We start from the raw sequence: 19,991 nt of genomic DNA on the forward strand, positions 1-19,991 counted from the left end.
AGTTGATATCTTGGTTGGGACCCATCTACTCTAACATCTGGAGTGGGGAGAGACGTGTCAACTGATTGGACCACGTGTAGCGACCTGCAATTAGAGCCAGAGAAGGTTATAAAAGGGCGTGTTGGAGCTCTTGGCATCATTCGTCTTCTGCATTCGTTATCATTAATCTTCTTGATTCTTCGATCTTGTATTTCGCTGTAGGTCTGAGAACTTGTCTTATGGTTGTTGTACCATAGTGGACTGGTGTGATAGTTTATCACTTCTACATTAATTACTTCGTTACCACGACGTGGTACTTAGGAATTTCTGAATGAGGGGTGTATAGCCACTCTCATCAGGAAGTACGTACAGCTCGGCTACTAGACCGGTTTGTACTAGTCTAAGACAATAGGTAGTATTAAACTAGATAGAAATGAAACTTCAGGGCACATTTTCAGTAAAGTTGGAAGGATTATTAATTGAGTATCCTCTCCACATAACCCAAGGAGGTTTTTCTAACTATCACTTAGGGCTCATCTCCAATATATGGGATAGAGCATAATAGGGAGTGTTAGTGTCGAAGCCATCTTCCAATTAGTGGTCGGTGCACTTAGCAAGGCAGGAATGGTACTTAGCTGCAGATGAAGAGATCTCAAAGACGACCGGTGATGTTCCAGCTACAAGGATGGAAGCTTTCCAAGGACCAGCAGAACAAGACTACATGGTGAGCAAGCGAGTTAAAAATATTGCAAGTTTTCGCGAAGTAGAGTCATTCAACTTTTTGTTAAATTCATTTCCTATTTTAAATTCAGTTCTCGTTAAACCGTCGTCATTTATATTCAATATAATAAATAGTATTTTTCTAGTTCACTTTAATCAATCTGCCTTAATTAGCCTTTTGATTTCTAATTCTCCTGCTTAATGATTAGTGCACTATCACCCCACCCCTGTGATAAGAGTCCGTCCAAGCTTGATTATAAATTTTTATCTTTAAGTCATCAACTTAAAGATTGGCGCCCTTAGCTTGCATGGTTGCATTTCTCGTTCAATGATTGTTCTCCGAAAGGGGAAGTCACAGCAACACTAAGTGAGACAGCTGGAAATTGGCTTCTACTGATATCAACATTTCTTCAGCTGGCTTGTGTAATGAACCCCCAAAAAAGAAATGGAAAAGCTTAAGAAAAGATCAATAGCTCCTAACTGGGATAGTACGGAAAACGTAAGCAATTGTAATTCAATCGGCGAGTTGAAAAGGGTACACATTCCAAAATCCTTACTTTTCAGGAGAAAGGAAAACCTGTTTTGTAGCTAAAAGAAAGGTTTGATAAAAAATAGTTTCTGTTAGGCATTTATACATCATATTTCTGCATATTCAACTACAAAGTATGGAAATCATATTACGTACGGTTTTCAAGTTATACCATTTTTTATGTCAAGGAATATGTCCCTTTTATAGGTACTCAAATTTGAGAAAGATCTAAGAACTTTGTAGAGGCAGATAATGTATAATAAACTCGCAATTTCAAAAGTCTACTAAGCAATAAAACATTATTACACAAACATACGCCCAACCATAATTTCTTTTATAGTTATTCGTTGTCATCCCGTGAGACAGCTGGAAATTGACTTATGTTGATATCAACATTTCTTCAGCTTGCTTGTGTAATGAACGCCAAAAGAGAAATGGAAAAGCTTAAGAAAAGATCAAAAGCTCCTAACTGGGATAGTACGGAAAACGTAAGCAATTGTAATTGAATCGGCGAGATGCAAAGGGTACACAATTCAAAATCCTTACTTTTCAGGAGAAAGGAAAAACTGTTTTGTAGCTTAAAAGAAAGGTTTGATCAAAACATTTCTATTAGGCATTTATACATCATATTTCTGCGTATTCAACTACAAAGTATGGAAATCATATTACTTAGCCTATGGTTTTCAAGTTATGCTATTTTTTATTTCGAGGAATATGTCCCCTTTTATAGGTACTCAAATTTGAGAAAGATCTTTGTAGGGGCAGCTTGTGTATAATAAACTCGCAATATCAAAAGTCTATTAAGCAGTAACACAGTATTACACAAAAATACGCCCGACCATAATTTCTTTTATAGTTATTCATTGTCATTCCGTCTCTTTAAAGTGTTTTACTTTACGAAGATATCTAGCCTCCATAACCTCTAAATGGTGTATGTCTTCTATGTTTAAAATACCGTGAAGATCATCAACGTTATCGTCCATTCTTTCAATGTGTGTTCAATGTTAAATGGATAAGTCGAATATTTCACCAAGATTATATTACTGTAGACAATAAATACCACGGAAATAAACTGCTCACTCGTTTCTTTTTCCGCTACCCGCTGCTATACAACGCTTATACAAGGGTCCTGATCTGTATAAGCAATTCAATGAATAACTATAACAGATGTATACACAGGAGGCTCATACACAGTTTATGAGTAACGAATTTCATATAAACGGTGTATAAACCTTGTATAAAAGTTATACACCGTTTATTAGTAAGACGGTTAATATATATATATATATATATATATATATATATATATTACATATTATATATTATACATTATATATATATATATATATGATAACGTCCTGCTTCTCTTTAATTGTAATAGATGTGTAATTGTATCTGTGATGACATAGTATTGAATCAAATTCTCAAAAAACTATTACTGATGATGATGATGATGATGATGATGATGATTGATGTTTAAAGGGGCCTAACGTCTAGGTCGTCTGCCCCGAATGGTACGAAATGAGACGAAATGTAATGGCAATTTAATAGTCCAAAACTCATCCACTGACCAGAATTCAAAACGTGATGATGAAGAATGAATGGATGAATATGAATCTAAAATAATCAGCGGATCCAACTCGCAATATTGAAATATAAAATCAATTCCAAACTTAATCCACTGACTAGAATACAAAAAAAGAGGCGATGAACAATGATTATGAACTTAAAACAGTCCGTTTCCCAGAAACTATCTTAAAACAATAGCAGGCCCTACCTGTATAAACTGACCAAGTAGCTGCTTCCAAAGCACAATCCGGAATCGATGATGGTTGCTGTCTGAAGGGTTCCAAAATCCAGGTCAACGGCCTTTCATAATGTTACTTATCGCTAGGAAAGTAGAACCATGGCATTTCTCATGTAACGGTACTAATCAAAACTAACGTAGACTTACGTTGTGGTACTTGTTGTATACAAGGAACTTGGTATACAATAACACAACATAAAGTTTATTGCTTCAATAGTTTTATACAGTATTTACAAGAAATATAACGAAACTTGTCTTGAAGCTTGATTAATTGCACGCAGTTAATGCTGATATTAAATGATAGACTGAAGGTCTGTTGCATATGTACATTTATACAAAGTAAGAGTCCTATATACACATTCAATCCTATCTTGAAGAGATAGTCTGTTCCACTGGGAAATGTCCTTGGATAGTCGAAAACTATCTGCTGTGTAACAACAAGTGTAACTTGTAGAGAGAATTGCGTTAGCAGAATGCTAGTATTAGACTTAGGCTTGCAAGGAACTTGCATTAATATTCTTAATTCGCAGAATGCTGAGATGGGTGTCTGGTGAGGACTTGAGAGAGTGGCAGAATGCTTGACTCGGGGCTCGACGTGGCTACGGGAATCAGAGAAAATGAGGCAATGTCCAGAGGTGAGACCTCACGGCCAGAAATCAGTCCTCCTGTTCAAAACATATTTTTAAGAGGATGCCTCCGTGTCTGACTTGCGGTGTGGTATGGTCGTTGGACACTGGGGTAGTCCTAGAGAGGCGAGGAACGTTGCTCCTTATATAGCGCTGGCTGACGTCACAGACGAGCATGTCAGGCGCAGTGCAGTCACCTCGTAGGCTCTGGAAACACCGGTGATGCGGCGGGCTGCGGAGCTTGCAGGCGCGGAGCTTGAGTGCGGAGGACACACACAACAGTACTACTCACAGGTAATGTAATGCGCACAGGTAACGCAGACCAATGGTGTCGCTCATATAGTGGTACTAATTACACAGTGACTCGTACTATCCGCGGTGTTCCTCACATAGTAAGTACTAATCACAGGCAACGCAGACCCACGGTGCCGCTCATATAGTGGAACTAATCACAGGCAACGCCTAGACCCGTGGTGCTTCTCACAATGGTACTAATCACAGGCAACGCAGACCCGCGGTGTCGCTTATATAGTAGTGCTAATCACAGGCAACGCCTAGACCCGTGGTGCTTCTCACAATGGAACTAATCACAGACAACGCAGACCCACGGTGTCGCTTATATAGTTGTGCTAATCACAGGCAACGCCTAGACCCGTGGTGCTTCTCACAATGGTACTAATCACAGACAACGCAGACCCACGGTGCCGCTCATATAGTGGTACTAATCACAGGCAACGCAAGCCCGTGATGTGCCGCATATAGTGGTACTAATCACGGGTACTGTAAAAACCCATACGGATTCACCCTCTTTTTTTATAATTTGCTTTACGTCGCACCAACACAGAGAGGTCTTCTGACGACGATGGGATAGGAAAGGGCTAGGAGTCGGAAGGAAGCGACCGTGGCTTTAATTGGGGTACAGCCCCGGCATTTGCCTGGTGTGAAAATGGGAAACCACGGAAAATCATCTTCAGGGCTACCGACAGTGGACTCGAACCCACTGTCTTCCGGATGCAAGCTCACAGCTGCGCGCCCCTAACCGCACGGCACACTCACCCGGTGGATTCACCCTCTGTTGCTACTAATCACAAACCTATCGTGTACCTAACATAGTGGTACTACTCGCATGCAGAGGCGACCCATGGTGTTCCTCGCGTGATGGTACTATTTACAAGTGGTTTCATGGTTCTAATTCAATCATCTTTTCGTCTCCCCTTTTAGTCGCCTCTTACGACAGGCAGGGGATACCATGGGTGTATTCTTCGTGGGGGATCAATTGGCTGGGAAGAGATGGAGAAGATCAAAGAAATCGTCAGAGAGGCGCGGAACAAACTAAGGACATCATTCGCGAACAGTATAATGAAATGAAGGAGTTAAAGAATGTGTAAAAGAGGAATTGAGAATAATAACAGAGAAGGTTTTGCAGAATGCTGGTGAGTTAGAAATTCTGCAGACAAAAGTAAAGTGTTTAGAGGAGGAGATGAGACATGCAAGGCGGAAAGAAAATATGATCAACCAGGAAAACAAGAGGAAAAATATTTTTATTTACGGGGATTAAAAATATCGGAAACAACAAAGCTGGTCCTCAAAGAAGGTGGAATTGTAAGAAAGCACTTACCAGTGAGCACAGATATCATCACGAAGAAAGATGATGATGATGATGCTTGTTGTTTAAAGGTGTCTAACATCTAAGGTCATCGGCCCCATACCAAGAATGAGCAGCTCACCAATAGGAGGAGTCAAAATCAGAAAGAATATAGACATAAAGAAAGTGAAAGCAAAGACAAGCCAGATCGACCAGGTGAACAAAATGATAGAAGGTGAAATAGATTCCGCAGCATGGTGGATAACTAATTGCTAGAAAGTCAAAACCTTGGTTCGACAAACAATGTTATGTGGCAACGAGAAGCACCTTAGAAAAATTGAAGAGAGCAAGAGAAAAATGGAACATGGAAGGCCTGGAAACGTACCGGCAACAGGGAGCACAGTACAAAGAGCTCCTGAAGAGGAAAACGATGCAGTACATAGATGAAAAAAAAAAAGATCATTCAAGAAGCAAAATTGGACCCATCCAAGGCTCTGCGACCGAAAATGAGAAAAATACATTCTAATAAAGTCAATGGGATAAAAGCGTATACTAATACAAAGGGCATTATTACACACGATAAAAAAAGACTTCTATGCCTCATAAAATGGATGATGAGGTCAGCTCACTGCTCGTCATCTCGTAGGATGAAGAAAATGGCACTCGGGAGTTGTAGACTATGGCGCAGATCGGCCAGGTCCACGCACTCAGTAAGGATGTGTACCACGGTTAGATGACCGCCGCAAGCACACACCGGAGGGCGTTCACCCTTCAGTAGGTAGGAGTGCCTTACTATGCCATGGCCAATCCGATAACAAAAATCTGTGATAGTAAGCGTCTAGAAGAAAAATTATGGTAGGCTTTTTTTTTTTTTGTCCTATAGTTTTCCGTATAAATCCTCAATGCAATATCACTATCTATTCTGTTTCAGGAGGCTGTATCTAAGGCTAGGGAGGAAGCCAAGACTCGTAACCGTTATCAGCCCAATAAAGTGCCTGCAGGCAAGTTGTATCCTCGAAAATGTGATGTTCAGAAGGAAGAAGATATACTGGCTACATTCAAATGGGTGGCCGAAACACTCGGGGGAGTAGACATACTGGTGAATAATGCTGGAGTGGCCGGAGAAGCAACAATAACAGGTGAGTTTCAGGGTAATGAAGGGTCGCACCACAACTGTCGCTGCCGTTCTTAACTTTTTAAGGGACGCGTGGCACTGAGGACGGGCGCTTAGGACGGCTGGCTGTGTCCGCTGTACGGGATACTTTCCGCCCTCCGCTGTCTCGCTCGCATTTGTTCATGCTGTAAAGACACGGCATGTTGACTACTTTTGTTTTATTAAATATATACAGTTCTGTCAAATATATTTGCATATATCTCAGTTTATTTACGTATTTCGTATGGCAAAAATAAGGATACGCAGGAAACATACAAAAAACTTATATAAAATATTTACATGCCAGACTGTATGTAATATTTGGTTTGTTAAACTACAATGTCCAGTGTACGCAGCCAGGTCACTACTTCTTCAGTGGCACTATGTATTTCTTGGATAGATCCATGGAACCTTCTTCCTGTACACTCCATAGCAACGTGCTGGATGGTCTGAGGCACGTTATTGCAGTCACACAGTGGACTCGTAGTTTTTCCCCATTTGAAGAGCCAGAATTTACATCTTCCATGATTTTTCCTGATTCTATTTAAAGATGTCCATTCCTTTCTCGGTAAGTTGAAACCAGGCGGAGCTCTGCATGGATTACTGATTAAACCCAGGTGGTCATGCCAGGATTGATCAGCTTCGAAATGTGAGTTGATGAGCTTCTCACCAAGCTTTCATGATGGGTTCCTGGAATTCAACTTCTGTCGTGTCTGAAGTTTGCAGTCCTGATGTAAGGGCAATTGAGGATCACTGCGACATTTCTGCCTTTCTTTTAGCAGAGCTGCTTCTCTTCGTATGTGAGGGGGATGGATGTTGGATAACACTGGCAGCCATTTCAGTGGTGTTGATTTGATGGTGCCTGATATTGTCCTCATTGAGTCATTCAGCTGGACATCAACTTTTGCAGTATGTGCACTGTTCAGCCATACAGGGCAGCAGTATTCTGCAAGTGGGTAGACTAAGGCAAGGGCTGATGTTCGCAGAACTGTTGCGTTTGCTCCCCAGCTAGTTCCACTGAGTTTGTGCAAGATGTTATTCCTCGCTTTTAGCTTTGCAGCGGTATTTAAAAGGTGTTGTTTATACGACAGTGTCCGGTCTGTTGTGACGCCCAGATATTTTGGGCAAGGATTATATTTTAGTTGCTGGCCTTTGAATTCCACTTGGGGTACATCGTTGGCTCTTCGACTATCTAGATGAAAGCAGTTCACGTCAGTTTTGTTCAGGTTAGGTTTAAGTCTCCAGGTGTTGAAATATTTGTTCAAGTTGTTGAGATCTTTGGTGAGTGCAGTTTCTGCTGTTTTAAAATTATTGGACTGGGCGGTCAGAGCTATGTCATCTGCATATATGAAATTCCGAGAGACTGTTACTGGAAGATATGCAGTGTAGATGCTAAATAGTAGTGGAGCGAGAACTGATCCTTGTGGTAGACCATCATTTAGTACGTAAGCCTTGCTTACATTGCCATTTAGATGTACTTCAAATACCCTATTGTATAACATGTTGTTGAGAAGTGTCGCGAGGGTTTTACAAGGAATAATCTTTAAGAATTTCAGTATCATTCCTTGTCGCCACGCCGTGTCATAAGCCGATGTTAGGTCCTTTTTTCAGATCTATTGATTTGGATACAGCATTGACAGAGTTAAATCTTCCCGTCTTCATTTTCTTAAAATTACTATCCGATATGAGGATAAGAGCTCCATCCGCGTTATACAGTTTCTCGTGCATTTTATAATACGGTATCACAATTCGTTGAAGCTACTTATAGACAGTGAACAGCAATTCCACGGCAAATAGCGAGCACGAAGGTCACTCGAACCCTTAGCTCCTAACTGATTGCCTCTGAGATCTGGTGATTCTGCGAGTAACTATAAACTTACAAGATACCCGCTAGATATCACGATGGTCGAACTTCTACATACACACAGGTCAGGAAACGCATGTTACTTATGGAGCCGCCATATTGGGACTAAGTTTGGGCGTTCCCCACAGTATTTCCGTGTTGGATACAGGCGAGTTTCGGAATTTAAAATTGATTTAAGAACAAAAAACTGCTAAAATTATTTTTTTTGCCTTTAATTACATGTAATTAATAGTTTTATCATAATCTGCGAATTGTGAAATAATCCTAATTTATATATTTTGTCATCTATAAGCACTCGGTTTTTATATATTGTGAGCAGTTGCAATGGCATTAAGACCAGACTATATGACAAAATTATCATCAACATTTCAGCCAAAAGGCCTAATGTAGGGTACCTAAGCATGAACAAAGTAATATAATGATCAAAGAAGTGTGAATGGTTAAAATAAAATACAATAAAATAAAATAATTACCGTACATATAGGCTAAGGCCTAACAAAACATTAGGCCTATAATAATAAAAACAGCAATTTAGGCTACATTTCTAGTAACAGCAATAAACGCGTATATTAGATCTGTGCCTTCGTATTGTAACGGTTTATGTAATTAACTGCCGTCCTTGGGGGTCCGGGTTCGATTCCCTATACTGCCGGAAATTTAACAATGATATGTGGTCGAAACGGTACATGCAGCTCACATCTCTTGCAGGTGGGCCTTAAAACAAAAAAGAGCTGCACCGCCACGGGATGACGACACGAGTTTACTGTTAAAATGTAATACACTTTATTACGATTCGCTTTACGTCGCACTGACACTGATAGATCTTATGGCAACGATGGGAGAGGTAAGAGCTAGGAGTGGGAAGAAAACTACCGTTGCCTTAATTAAGGTACATCCCCAGCTTTTGCTGGTGTGAAAAAGGGAAACCACGGAAAATCATCCTCAGGGCTGCCGACAGTGTGGTTCGAACCCACTATCTCCCGAATGCAAACTGATAACTACGTGACCCAAGACCCACAGCCGCTTGCTGGGTGATATATAATTATAATATAATTATATTATTATTGAATAAATTATGCAAATTTTACCTTATTGTTTGTTTGTTTGTTTCTTTCTTTCTTTCTTGGTCAGTTTGCCGTCCGGGGTTGGTTTTCCCCTCGGACTCAGCGAGGGATCCTACCTCTATCGCCTCAAAGCCAGTATCGTGGGATATAACCGTGGAGGTGGACCAGTACCACGCCCAGGCGGCCTTACCTGCTATGCTGAACAGGGGCCTTGTTGGGGGATGAGAATATTGGAAGGGGTAGACAAGAAAGAGGAAAGAAGCGGCCGTGGTGTTAAAGTAGGTACCAAGCCGGTATTTGCCTGGAGGAGAAGTGGAAAACCACGTAAAACCACTTCGAGGATGGCTGAGGCGGGAATCGAACATCCTTCCTACTCAGTTGACCTCCCGAGGCTGAATGGACTCCGTTCCAGTCCGCATACTATATTTCAAATTTCGTGGCAGAGCCGGGAATCGAACCCGGGCCATCAGGGGTGGCAGCTAATCACACTAACCACTACACCACAAAAGTAAATATAATTAAACTTGGTGATTATTTATTTTTAACTAGAAAAGGTTATACTTACCTCACACAGCCGCGAATGTTCTGTGGGCTGCCACTTATCAAGCCAGCAATTTTGAACCCATTTTGCCCCCCTGTTCTTATCTTTCGGGAATCTAAATAACCTAGTCCCTTTACATGAATGACTCTTACAATTTGGAGGGACACAATAATCCACGACAACTTAAACTCACTGCACTGTAAAACGCTCAGTGGAGGCCTTTGGTCCCAATATGGCCGCTGCCGCAAAGAATTCTGGGAGCATGACCAGACCTGTGTACTATACGCGAGCTATTTCTTGAGACCAAGTTTTACGGGGTTGAGGAGCAAGGAGGGAGCTCTCCCGGTTCCGGTTATACTGCCAATTGAATGAAAATGAAATCTGAATTGAATCGATAATATGATCGATCGATATGAATTATCTAAACTTTTATTATCTTAAGCTAACAACTGTGTCACACACACACACATTATATGACATTATATAAAACATTTCTCGATGCGAATCTTGTTCCTAACATGAATTCTATAGTTTGGCTTTGCTGTGTAAATAACAACAGTACTAGTACGTAAAGTGTACGCCAGTTGTCTCACGGCGATGCATAAGCGATTCATAGTTTTTATGTTTCAAAGGTTGCCAGTACGAATCTCGAAGATAACCGAGGTCTATCAATTCAGCACTAGGGAGCTCAGGTACCTATCAAGAAAAGGTTCGCTTATAGTATATAGACCTTGTTCTACAGCAGTCTAGAGCAGCGAAGCATAGAAAAGCCGAACAACACACAACGGCTACAGCTGTTCATCGTAGTGAATAGGTTAATTATGCAGGGTTATTCAATATTATTACATCGAAATAACTTCTGACTTATTGATGATATAGTAATTCTGCTTTCATATTTTTAAATAGTATTGAAAGTCTTGAGAAATCCTGTGCTTCATTTTTCTATGGAATTACTAATAAAGGATATATCGACACCAACTTCGGTTTCTTCAGTTGAGCTGTAGTTATTTCTGCCACTAGCAGAGAAGCTCAAACTAATAAAAATTCAGACATACTGGCTATTCAACTAAGTTGTCCACTTCAAATATTTGTTAAGCCGTTAACAATACTGATATACAGACTGTCTCCAAATTCTTAAACTGTATTGAGCGGCTCATAAAACAACATCCCATTCGTCTCCATCACATACGTAATATCCGACTCGTTGGTTGAATGTTCAGCGTACTGGCCTTCGGTTCAGAGGGTCCCGGATTCGATTCCCGGCGGTCGGGTATTTTAACCTTCATTGGTTAATTCCAATGTCTCGGAGGCTGGGTGTTTGTGCTGTCTCCAACATCCCTGCAACTCACACACTACACATAACACTATCCTCCACCACAATAACACGCAGGTACCTACACATGGCAGATAACGCCCACCCTCATCGAAGGGTCTGTCTTACAAGGGCTGCACCCAGCTACAAATAGCCACACGAATTTTTTATTATATAGGTAATAACCAAGAAACCGGTACCGGTAGCAAATTTGTTTTGTAAATGGGAATATATCAACCAGTCACTACTGATCTGCATTTAGGGCAGTCACCCAGGTGGCAGATTCCCTATCTGTTGTTTTCCTAGCCTTTTCTTGAATTATTGTAAAGATATTGGAAATTTATTGAACATCATCCTTGGTAAGTTATTCCAATCCCTAACTCCCCTTCCTATAAACAAATATTTGCCACAATTTGTCCTCTTGAATTCCAACTTTATCTTCATATTGTCATCCTTCCTACTTTTAAAGACCCACTCAAACTTACTTATCTACTGATGTCCTCCCACGCCATCTCTCCACTGACAGCTTGGAACATACCACTTAGTCGAGCAGCTCGTCTCCTTTCTCCCAAGTCTTCCCAGCCCAAACTTTGCAACATTTTTGTAACGCCACTCTTTTGTCGGAAATCTCCCAGAATAAATCGAGCTGCCTTTCTTTGGATTTTTTCTAGTTCCATACACTGGAACCCTACTCTAGCTGGGGTCTTACCAGAGATTTATATGCCCTCCCCTTTACATCTTTACTACAACCCCTAAATACCCTCATAACCATGTGCTTTACAATCATATTTATGTGATTACCCCAATGTGATCTTTCCTTATATTAATACGTAGGTATTTACAATGATCCCCAAAGGGAACTTTCACCCCATCAATGCAGTAATTAAAACTGAGAGGACTTTTCCTATTTGTGAAACTCACAAGCTGACTTTTAACCCAGTTTATCGTCATGTCATTGCGTACTGTTCATCTTACATCATTATCGAGGTCATTTTGCAGTTGCTCACAATCTTGTAATTTATTTATTACTCTGTACAGAATAACATCATCTGCAAAAAGCCTTATCTCTGATTCCACTTCTTTTCACATATCATTGATATATATATAAGAAAACATAAAGGTCCAATAATACTGCCTTGAGGAATTCCCCTCTTAATTATTACAGGGACAGATAAAGCTTCACCTACTCTAATTCTCCGACTTCTATTTTCTAGAAACAGAGCCACCCATTCAGTCACTCTTTTGTCACGTCCAATTGCACTCATTTTTGCCAGTAGTCTCCCATGATCTACCCTAACAAATGCCTTAAACAGGTCAATCACAGTACAGTCCATTTAACCTCCTGAATCCAGGATATCTGCTATATCTTGCTGGAATCATATAAGTTGAGCTTCAGTGGAGTAACTATTCCTAAAACCAAACTGCCTTCTATCAAACCAGTTAATAATTTCACAAACATGTCTTATATAATCAGAAATAATACCTTCTCAAAGCTTACATGCAATGCATGTCAAACTGACTGTTCTGTAATTTTCAGCTTTATGTCTATCACGCCTTCCTATATACATAGGGGATACTATAGCAACTCTCCATTCATTTGGTATAGCTCCTTCATGCAAACAATAATCTGGACATTATCCTTGTAACCAACAATCGTTACATACTGCTGACTGAATACTTCTGATTTCGCCCAACAGACAACTAAGAATCAAGCAACAAATTCGGAGTTATGCTTATTTTGCAAATCTGCAGAGTACGTTTGAAGGTATTAAAGTGTTTTATACGTGAAGGCATTAGACAGAAGGCGATGCGCCACTAGCTGTGATGCTGCGTGACTTACGCCCCTCCAACCAGTGGAGTGCACTGAATCCCATCCACCCCAGCGATGCTGGGACAAAGATGTTTGCATTTACATTTTCATATTATTTCTTAGAATGTTTAAAACTAAGTCAAAATAACTGCAAAAAGCTAAATCGAGCTACGTAAGTACAGATGATCCGCTCGCTCTACAGCAATCCACATCTCTTCCAAGGATCATATAAGAGAAATAGATCCGTCACTCATGTATAATAAAGTTCACTGAGAAAACAGGTCATGGAAGCTATGGTGGCCCCTTTTTCTCCGCCAACATAAGGAAATAAGTAACACGATAGTACCTCGTAATAAACTTGATAATGACAGTGTTATTTTGTTAAAATGTTAATTGTGATAGAGATAATGATTGCATTTCGGTAGGAATGTTGTATCACAAGCTTCTCTCGTGTATTTTACTTGAAAAGTAAATTGCAATTACCGTATTTGTATGTTGGCAATCCTGTTATTACTTTAGTTTGTTTCGTTGTGTCGCCGTTCGCATTTTAATGTAAATTTACATCTATTAAATAATAAATGCAACATTGATTACTGAAAATATTAATGCAATTGCTATTTAACCCCAAAACGCCCATTCTTACCTAAATCACTATCTAACATAACCTCATTCTTTCGCTCGTTCGTTCGTTCGTTGAACACTTCCCAGGACTTTTATGTATGGAAATAGAAAACAGGAGAAGGAAAGGAAGAAGTAAAACACAGCATAATGCACACAGTTTACATTTTGAATGTATTTATTCCAAACAACAGGGAAGAAGCTCAAACACACACAACACTCGCAACAGCTAGGTAGTTCAATGTGAAGCAAGTTCATGATCATAATACTATTACTTCACACTAAGAACGCGTATAATTCTAATTTCACTCCATACTCTCAAGAAACTGGATCAAAAATTTCGTTCAATGCCACGTCAACCGCCATTCTTCAGCATGTGCAAGACACCCTGGCTGTTCCAATATCGACCAGAACAATTTCCCGTCGATTGGTTGAAGGAGGCCTGCACTCCTGGCGTCCGCTCAGAAGACTACCTTTGACTCCACAGCATAGACGTCCACGCCTGGCATGGTGCCGGGCTAGAGTGACTTGGATGAGGGAATGGCGGAACGTCGTGTTCTCCGATGAGTCACGCTTCTGTTCTGTCAGTGATAGTCACCGCAGACGAGTGTGGCGTCGGCGTGGAGAAAGGTCAAATCCGGCAGTAACTGTGGAGCGCCCTACCGCTAGACAACGCGGCATCATGGTTTGGGGCGCTATTGCGTATGATTCCACGTCACCTCTAGTGCGTATTCAAGGCACGTTAAATGCCCACCGCTACGTGCAGCATGTGCTGCGGCCGGTGGCACTCCCGTACCTTCAGGGGCTGTCCAATGCTCTGTTTCAGCAGGATAATGCCCGCCCACACACTGCTCGCATCTCCCAACAGGCTCTACGAGGTGTACAGATGCTTCCGTTGCCAGCGTACTCTCCGGATCTCTCACCAATCGAACACGTGTGGGATCTCATTGGACGCCGTTTGCAAACTCTGCCCCAGCCTCGTACGGACGACCAACTGTGGCAAATGGTTGACAGAGAATGGAGAACCATCCCTCAGGACACCATCCGCACTCTTATTGACTCTGTACCTCGACGTGTTTCTGCGTGCATCGCCGCTCGCGGTGGTCCTACATCCTACTGAGTCGATGCCGTGCGCATTGTGTAACCTGCATATCGGTTTGAAATAAACATCAATTATTCGTCCGTGCCGTCTCTGTTTTTTCCCCAACTTTCATCCCTTTCGAACCACTCCTCCTTGGTGTTGCATTTGCTCTGTCAGTCAGTGTATAAGGAGCACTCGAATGAGTATTAAAATTGTTGTGCTAATATACATTTTGCTGTATTCTGTTAGAGTCTTTAATCTGTTCTTGCACTTTAGCAGATGGTAGCGGTCGCACTTTTCCTTACACAGTGTACAAGCACAGTCATCTGTTGGGTTGTGGAATTTTGTATTTGCGCATATTTTGTGGTGGAAACCATGTATTGCATATCTTGTTATGACATGTCTTTGTTCTTGAAGTTGTTTGGTCCAGTTACGATCGATCATGGTGTCATTTCCGTAGAATTCGGGGTTTATTTCCGCGCGTTTCTTAAGAAGTTTTCTCTGAAGCTCTTAAAATGGTCCGGTAGATGGCAGTGGTAGATTGAGTCGTAGATCTTCAATGAAGTAGATTTCCCGGGCCAGTACATAAACAAGTCTGGAGGGTGCCAGTTTACCTACTCCTAGGGCCTTCTTCAGGAACCTTGCTTTGACTCTTTCTATCCTCTCCAAGGCACCGATTGTCAGGTTGTCCCATATTATTTCGAGTCGGTATGTGATAATTGGGGTTATTGCGGTCTTGAATAAAGTCATCGCTGTGTTAAGGGATAGCATAGATATATTTTTGATATTGTGAATGGCTCTGATTGCTGCAGTCGTTCTGTATATGACGTGGTTATTGAAGGATGTCATGCTCGTTTGGAACGTGATGCCCACGTATTTGAATTTCTTGACTATTTCTAGTGTTTTATTGTTTAATGATACAGAGTCGTCCTTGGCCGCCTTGCCGTCTTTTCTGAACACCGTCGGTACTGTCTTTTCCTGGTTAATTTCAAATTTGTTATCTGAAGCCCAAGCTTCTAACTTCATCATTGTCGACTGTAGTTCTGCCTTTGAGCTCGATCAGGAGAGTCTGTCATTATTCGTATGATATCTGCCGTTGATACGTTGAATAGTAGCGGAATTAGGGGGTCTCCATGGGGTACCCCATTTGTTTGAATTACTTTCCCGGATGGGGATGCTCCATCTTCAATTTGGATTAGGTTGTAGTCTAGTATGGTCTGAACGATTCTCACGAGCGTGTTGTCACCAATCATTTGTTTTAATTTTCCTATCAGGATATTTCTATCGATAAGATCAAAAGCCTTCTTATAGTCAACAAAGACGACATAGTACTTCCCTTTTGGGTGCCTCAGTGCTTCTTCAATTTTTTTCTTTTACGCATGCTGCGGCTTGTAACGTGCGTTTTTCCTTTGCGGAAGCCTAGTTGGCATTCTGGTATGAATGGGTCTATTTCGTTGTTCAGGCGATTCGCTACAATAGTTGCAAATGCTTTGTACAGGTTGCTTTCTAGAGCTATACCTCTATATGAGTCGGGGTTGTCAATTTCTCCTTTCCCTTTGTACAATATCTTCAGCGTTGCCGTTCTCCAAACTTCCGCTATTTTGCCTAAATTTAGACATTTGTTGAATAGTTCTGTCCAAAGCTGCAATAAATGATCTTGAGTATTTTTAAGTGTTCTGTATATATGTTGTCCGGTCCTGCTGTCTTCCCCTTTTTTGTTTTGCTGATTACCATCTGTACCTCCCCCGTGGTTAGTCTAATTTCGTGTTCTGGATTGACAGAGTGGTTTGCAGTGTCACCTTTTGCTCTGCTGTCTCTGTTTAGAAGCACCGAGAAGTGTTTTTCCCATGTTTCCACTGGTATTTCCCTCGCTCTACAAGCTTGCTTTTTCTTGAGGGCCCGAAATGGGTCTGTTTCTGCTTTGACTACAAGCTTCTTGGCTTCTGCTTCCAGATATTCAGCTCGCTTTTCTTTTAGAAGTTTTCTGTAATTTCTTCTTTTGATGGCGTATGTTTCCAAGTAATCAGCGGTCTCCATTTTTCTGACTGAATACACTGTTCTACGCATGTCCGTTTGTCACGTTTTCAAATGTTGAAGCTTTGGCAGTTCGAACACGTGGTTAGTCAATATGTCGTGTTAGAATTGAAAACGTGTGGAACTGCCATGTAAATACGTAACACTGTGTTTAGTAATTCATTTCGAGTGAATATTAAATGAAAAGGAATAATGTTACTAGTGTAATTTTCCTCTGGGAGCGAAAATTGGGCAATTATACTTTCAACAAGAATTATCCAAGGATTCAAACGTCCAGTACATTGTGAGTATTGTACTACAATATAATTATTTTTAACAAATGATTCAGAAGTGCTACTTGTAATATCGAGTCGTTTCCGAGAGTGTTACGTACGAAGTGTTAAAAATTGGACTGTTTTGAATATGTCAGATTATCAGTTTTTCTGCATGACTTTCTGGTGTCGCTACATCATTTTAGAAGATCATATGGGGATATTTAATTGCTTGAAAACGCCTTTACCCTGTTTCATATTTAGTGCTTTGACATCTTGCTATTATACCAATATAAATGGTCCGTTATTGGACATTATAAATTTTCCAGCTAACTCATTTCTGGTTGCCAGCGTTTCGCTCCCGTGTGCTAGGTTGGGCTCGTCAGTTGGTACCTAGCACACCTACCAAGAAGCATGGCAAGTGCATACCGTGGAGGCCACCGCGTAGGCTACTTGAAGCCACCGGCAGTGCCAATGCACTATGAGAGACTTTGTCTCATTACCAAAAATTGATGCCTGCTTGGCCATCAGATGAAATAGATGTTGATTCCCATAGGACCATTTATATTGGTATTATAAATTTACTCATTAGGGTCAAATATTTCAGATTCCCTATGGGAATCAACATCTATATCATCTTGCTATTCATTTATGTACCAATGGAAAAATTTGGCTGCCTTTCTTTCATGTAGGCTGATGTAGATATGTTAACCATGTGAAATAAGACGCCATAAACATGGATACCAGGCCATTCTATTAGTCTCACTTCGAACTATGAAAGAAATTGAGAAAATTCATGATTTTCGCGTCCAAGTTTATTTTTTGGACATTGTAGAAATCTCCTTTAGGTTTTAAAATGTCTGAAACCCGAATTGGCGATGGTGTGCTTCTTTACCGAACCCGCCTAGGTATTCAAGTAGAAGATCGACAGTTCGAACCACTTTCGTAATTTTCATACACGATACGATGCTCTTGTAGAGGTTTCTTTACAAAATGTGGAGCACGTCCATTCCCATATCCGTGGCGTTGGTTCCTTCATGGAACAAGATAAGTTTGCTGTCTCGTCTTGTGGAATATCTAACCCTATATTTACGTTATGTCTCAACAGAAACCCCTACAGAAGAATGGACTCGTATCCTGGATACCAACGTCATCGGACTCAGCATTTGTACCCGGGAAGCTGTGAAAATCATGAGGTCAAAAGGAGTGAATGATGGTCATATTGTACATATCAGTAGGTAAGTAGTAGTAGTAATAATGATAATAATAATAATAATAATAATAATAATAATAATAATAATAACAATAATAATAATAATAATTGTTACGGAGATTTCCGCGGAACAGAGAGGTAAAGAACCATGAGGGGGAATGGCTGGACAACCTAACCGTTACATGCTAGGGGGAAAGCTGGAATCTTCCCTTTCTTCACATGCAGAAATTCACATAGTTAAAATTCGACTATTACCTTCGTTATGCCGCCATCTCGCGCCAGCCCCCACCCCAGCATCTCCCAAGGGAGATCTCTTCAGTCACATAGAACACTCAAAGATACGCTGCAGCAAGACAACTTGGAACCAAATAATTGCAACTTTTATAAGGGGCAGGCAGATAGTTCCAGAACAAATTGTGTAACTGAATTTTTGATTAGAGGAATAGAATGCTAAATAAACAATTGAATGGTGATTAGGTTACCCAACTTCCAAATACAAACATTCTCAATTGTTAGTTTATAGTTCTTCAACACAAGGTAGCCAAAAGAATTGCTGCTGGGGGCATCTGTTCCCAAAAGGAAAAACTTCTAGTATATACACTAGTTCAGTCAGTTCAGAATAGATAATACCACTGTCGGAGATACGACGGCAGTTTAAACTTACGGAGAGGCCTAACTCATGGTATAATAACAACAATAATAATCTTTAGTAAATTTGAAAACAAACCATATTGACAACTATAATCAAAGAGACCCTAACAAGCGCAGCCTCCAGGATGAACTTCAACCGTTTGAAATAAAGACAGGCGTGAGGAAATGTGATGGTCTATCCGCGCTTCTATTCAACTACGTCCTAGAAGTCAGAACTTGAACGTCAAAGGATAACCCCAATTTGCGTTGGAAAAAATCAGGAGGGATTAACATCAAGTGCCTGGCTTTTCCGGATGACTTTGCTATACTATCAGAAAGCCCGGGGATCGCAGCCATCCAAATTAACGTCGTGGAAAGAATTACCAGCCAAACAAGAATTAGGATCTTAAAAGAGGAGACCAAACACATGAAGAATATTAAAAATGGATCAAAGTTTTCGAAATGCAGATGGAACGGAACGAAAGAGTCAACAAATTCAAGTACCTTGGTAAGACCATAAACGAGAATGGATTAGAAAATGCTGCAGGGAGATCGAATTTCAAAAATGGAGAGAGGATACAGAATAACAAAAAAACATCTACAATAAGAAGTGCATATCCTGAAATGCCAAAATAAACCACTACAACACCATAGCTAAAACAGATGCCTGTATGCCAGTGAATGCCTGTCAATGAACTACAAGTTGGAAAAGCCTACATTTACTACTACTACTACTACCACCACCGTCACCACTTCTGTCCTTCTTTCCCCGTCTTCTTCTACTTCCACTATTACGTATAGTCCTCTATTATGTCTACACCTACTACCTCCCCATCTCCACCTATAACCAGTCCCCAGCTACCCCCTGCCCACCTCATGGATACCACTGCAGCAGCACCACCTTTCTCCCGTGGAACTGACGATGCCTCTACTCCAGCTAGTCACCCGACTCCATCTCCGAGCTGCATCATCCGTGGGATTGACCCTGCCGTCACCGAACGTGATCTACTTCAAGAACTGCAACTGGCAGGGGTACCAGCTCGACGGGCATTTCGCATTTTTAACAACGACGGCCCGACATATGTATATGATCGCCTCCAACTTCCTTCCGCTGAGGATGTCAATCATCTCATTGCCACCGGAGCTCGTTTTCGTAGGCGGACATATCGAGTGG

General features: G+C 40.9%; 1 protein-coding gene across 1 annotated transcript in view; it reads left to right on the plus strand.

Moving 5' to 3' along the window:
• LOC137503206 (farnesol dehydrogenase-like) overlaps window positions 1–19,991 on the plus strand; it is a 51,388-nt gene that overhangs the window by 20,804 nt on the left and 10,593 nt on the right. The window contains exons 2-3 of the mRNA XM_068230725.1: window positions 6,178–6,385; window positions 18,083–18,212. Of these exons, the coding sequence (XP_068086826.1) occupies window positions 6,178–6,385; window positions 18,083–18,212 (338 nt within the window). The remainder of the gene's footprint in view (window positions 1–6,177; window positions 6,386–18,082; window positions 18,213–19,991) is intronic.

Source organism: Anabrus simplex, chromosome X (genome assembly GCF_040414725.1).
Source record: "Anabrus simplex isolate iqAnaSimp1 chromosome X, ASM4041472v1, whole genome shotgun sequence".
Lineage (NCBI taxonomy): Eukaryota > Metazoa > Arthropoda > Insecta > Orthoptera > Tettigoniidae > Anabrus > Anabrus simplex.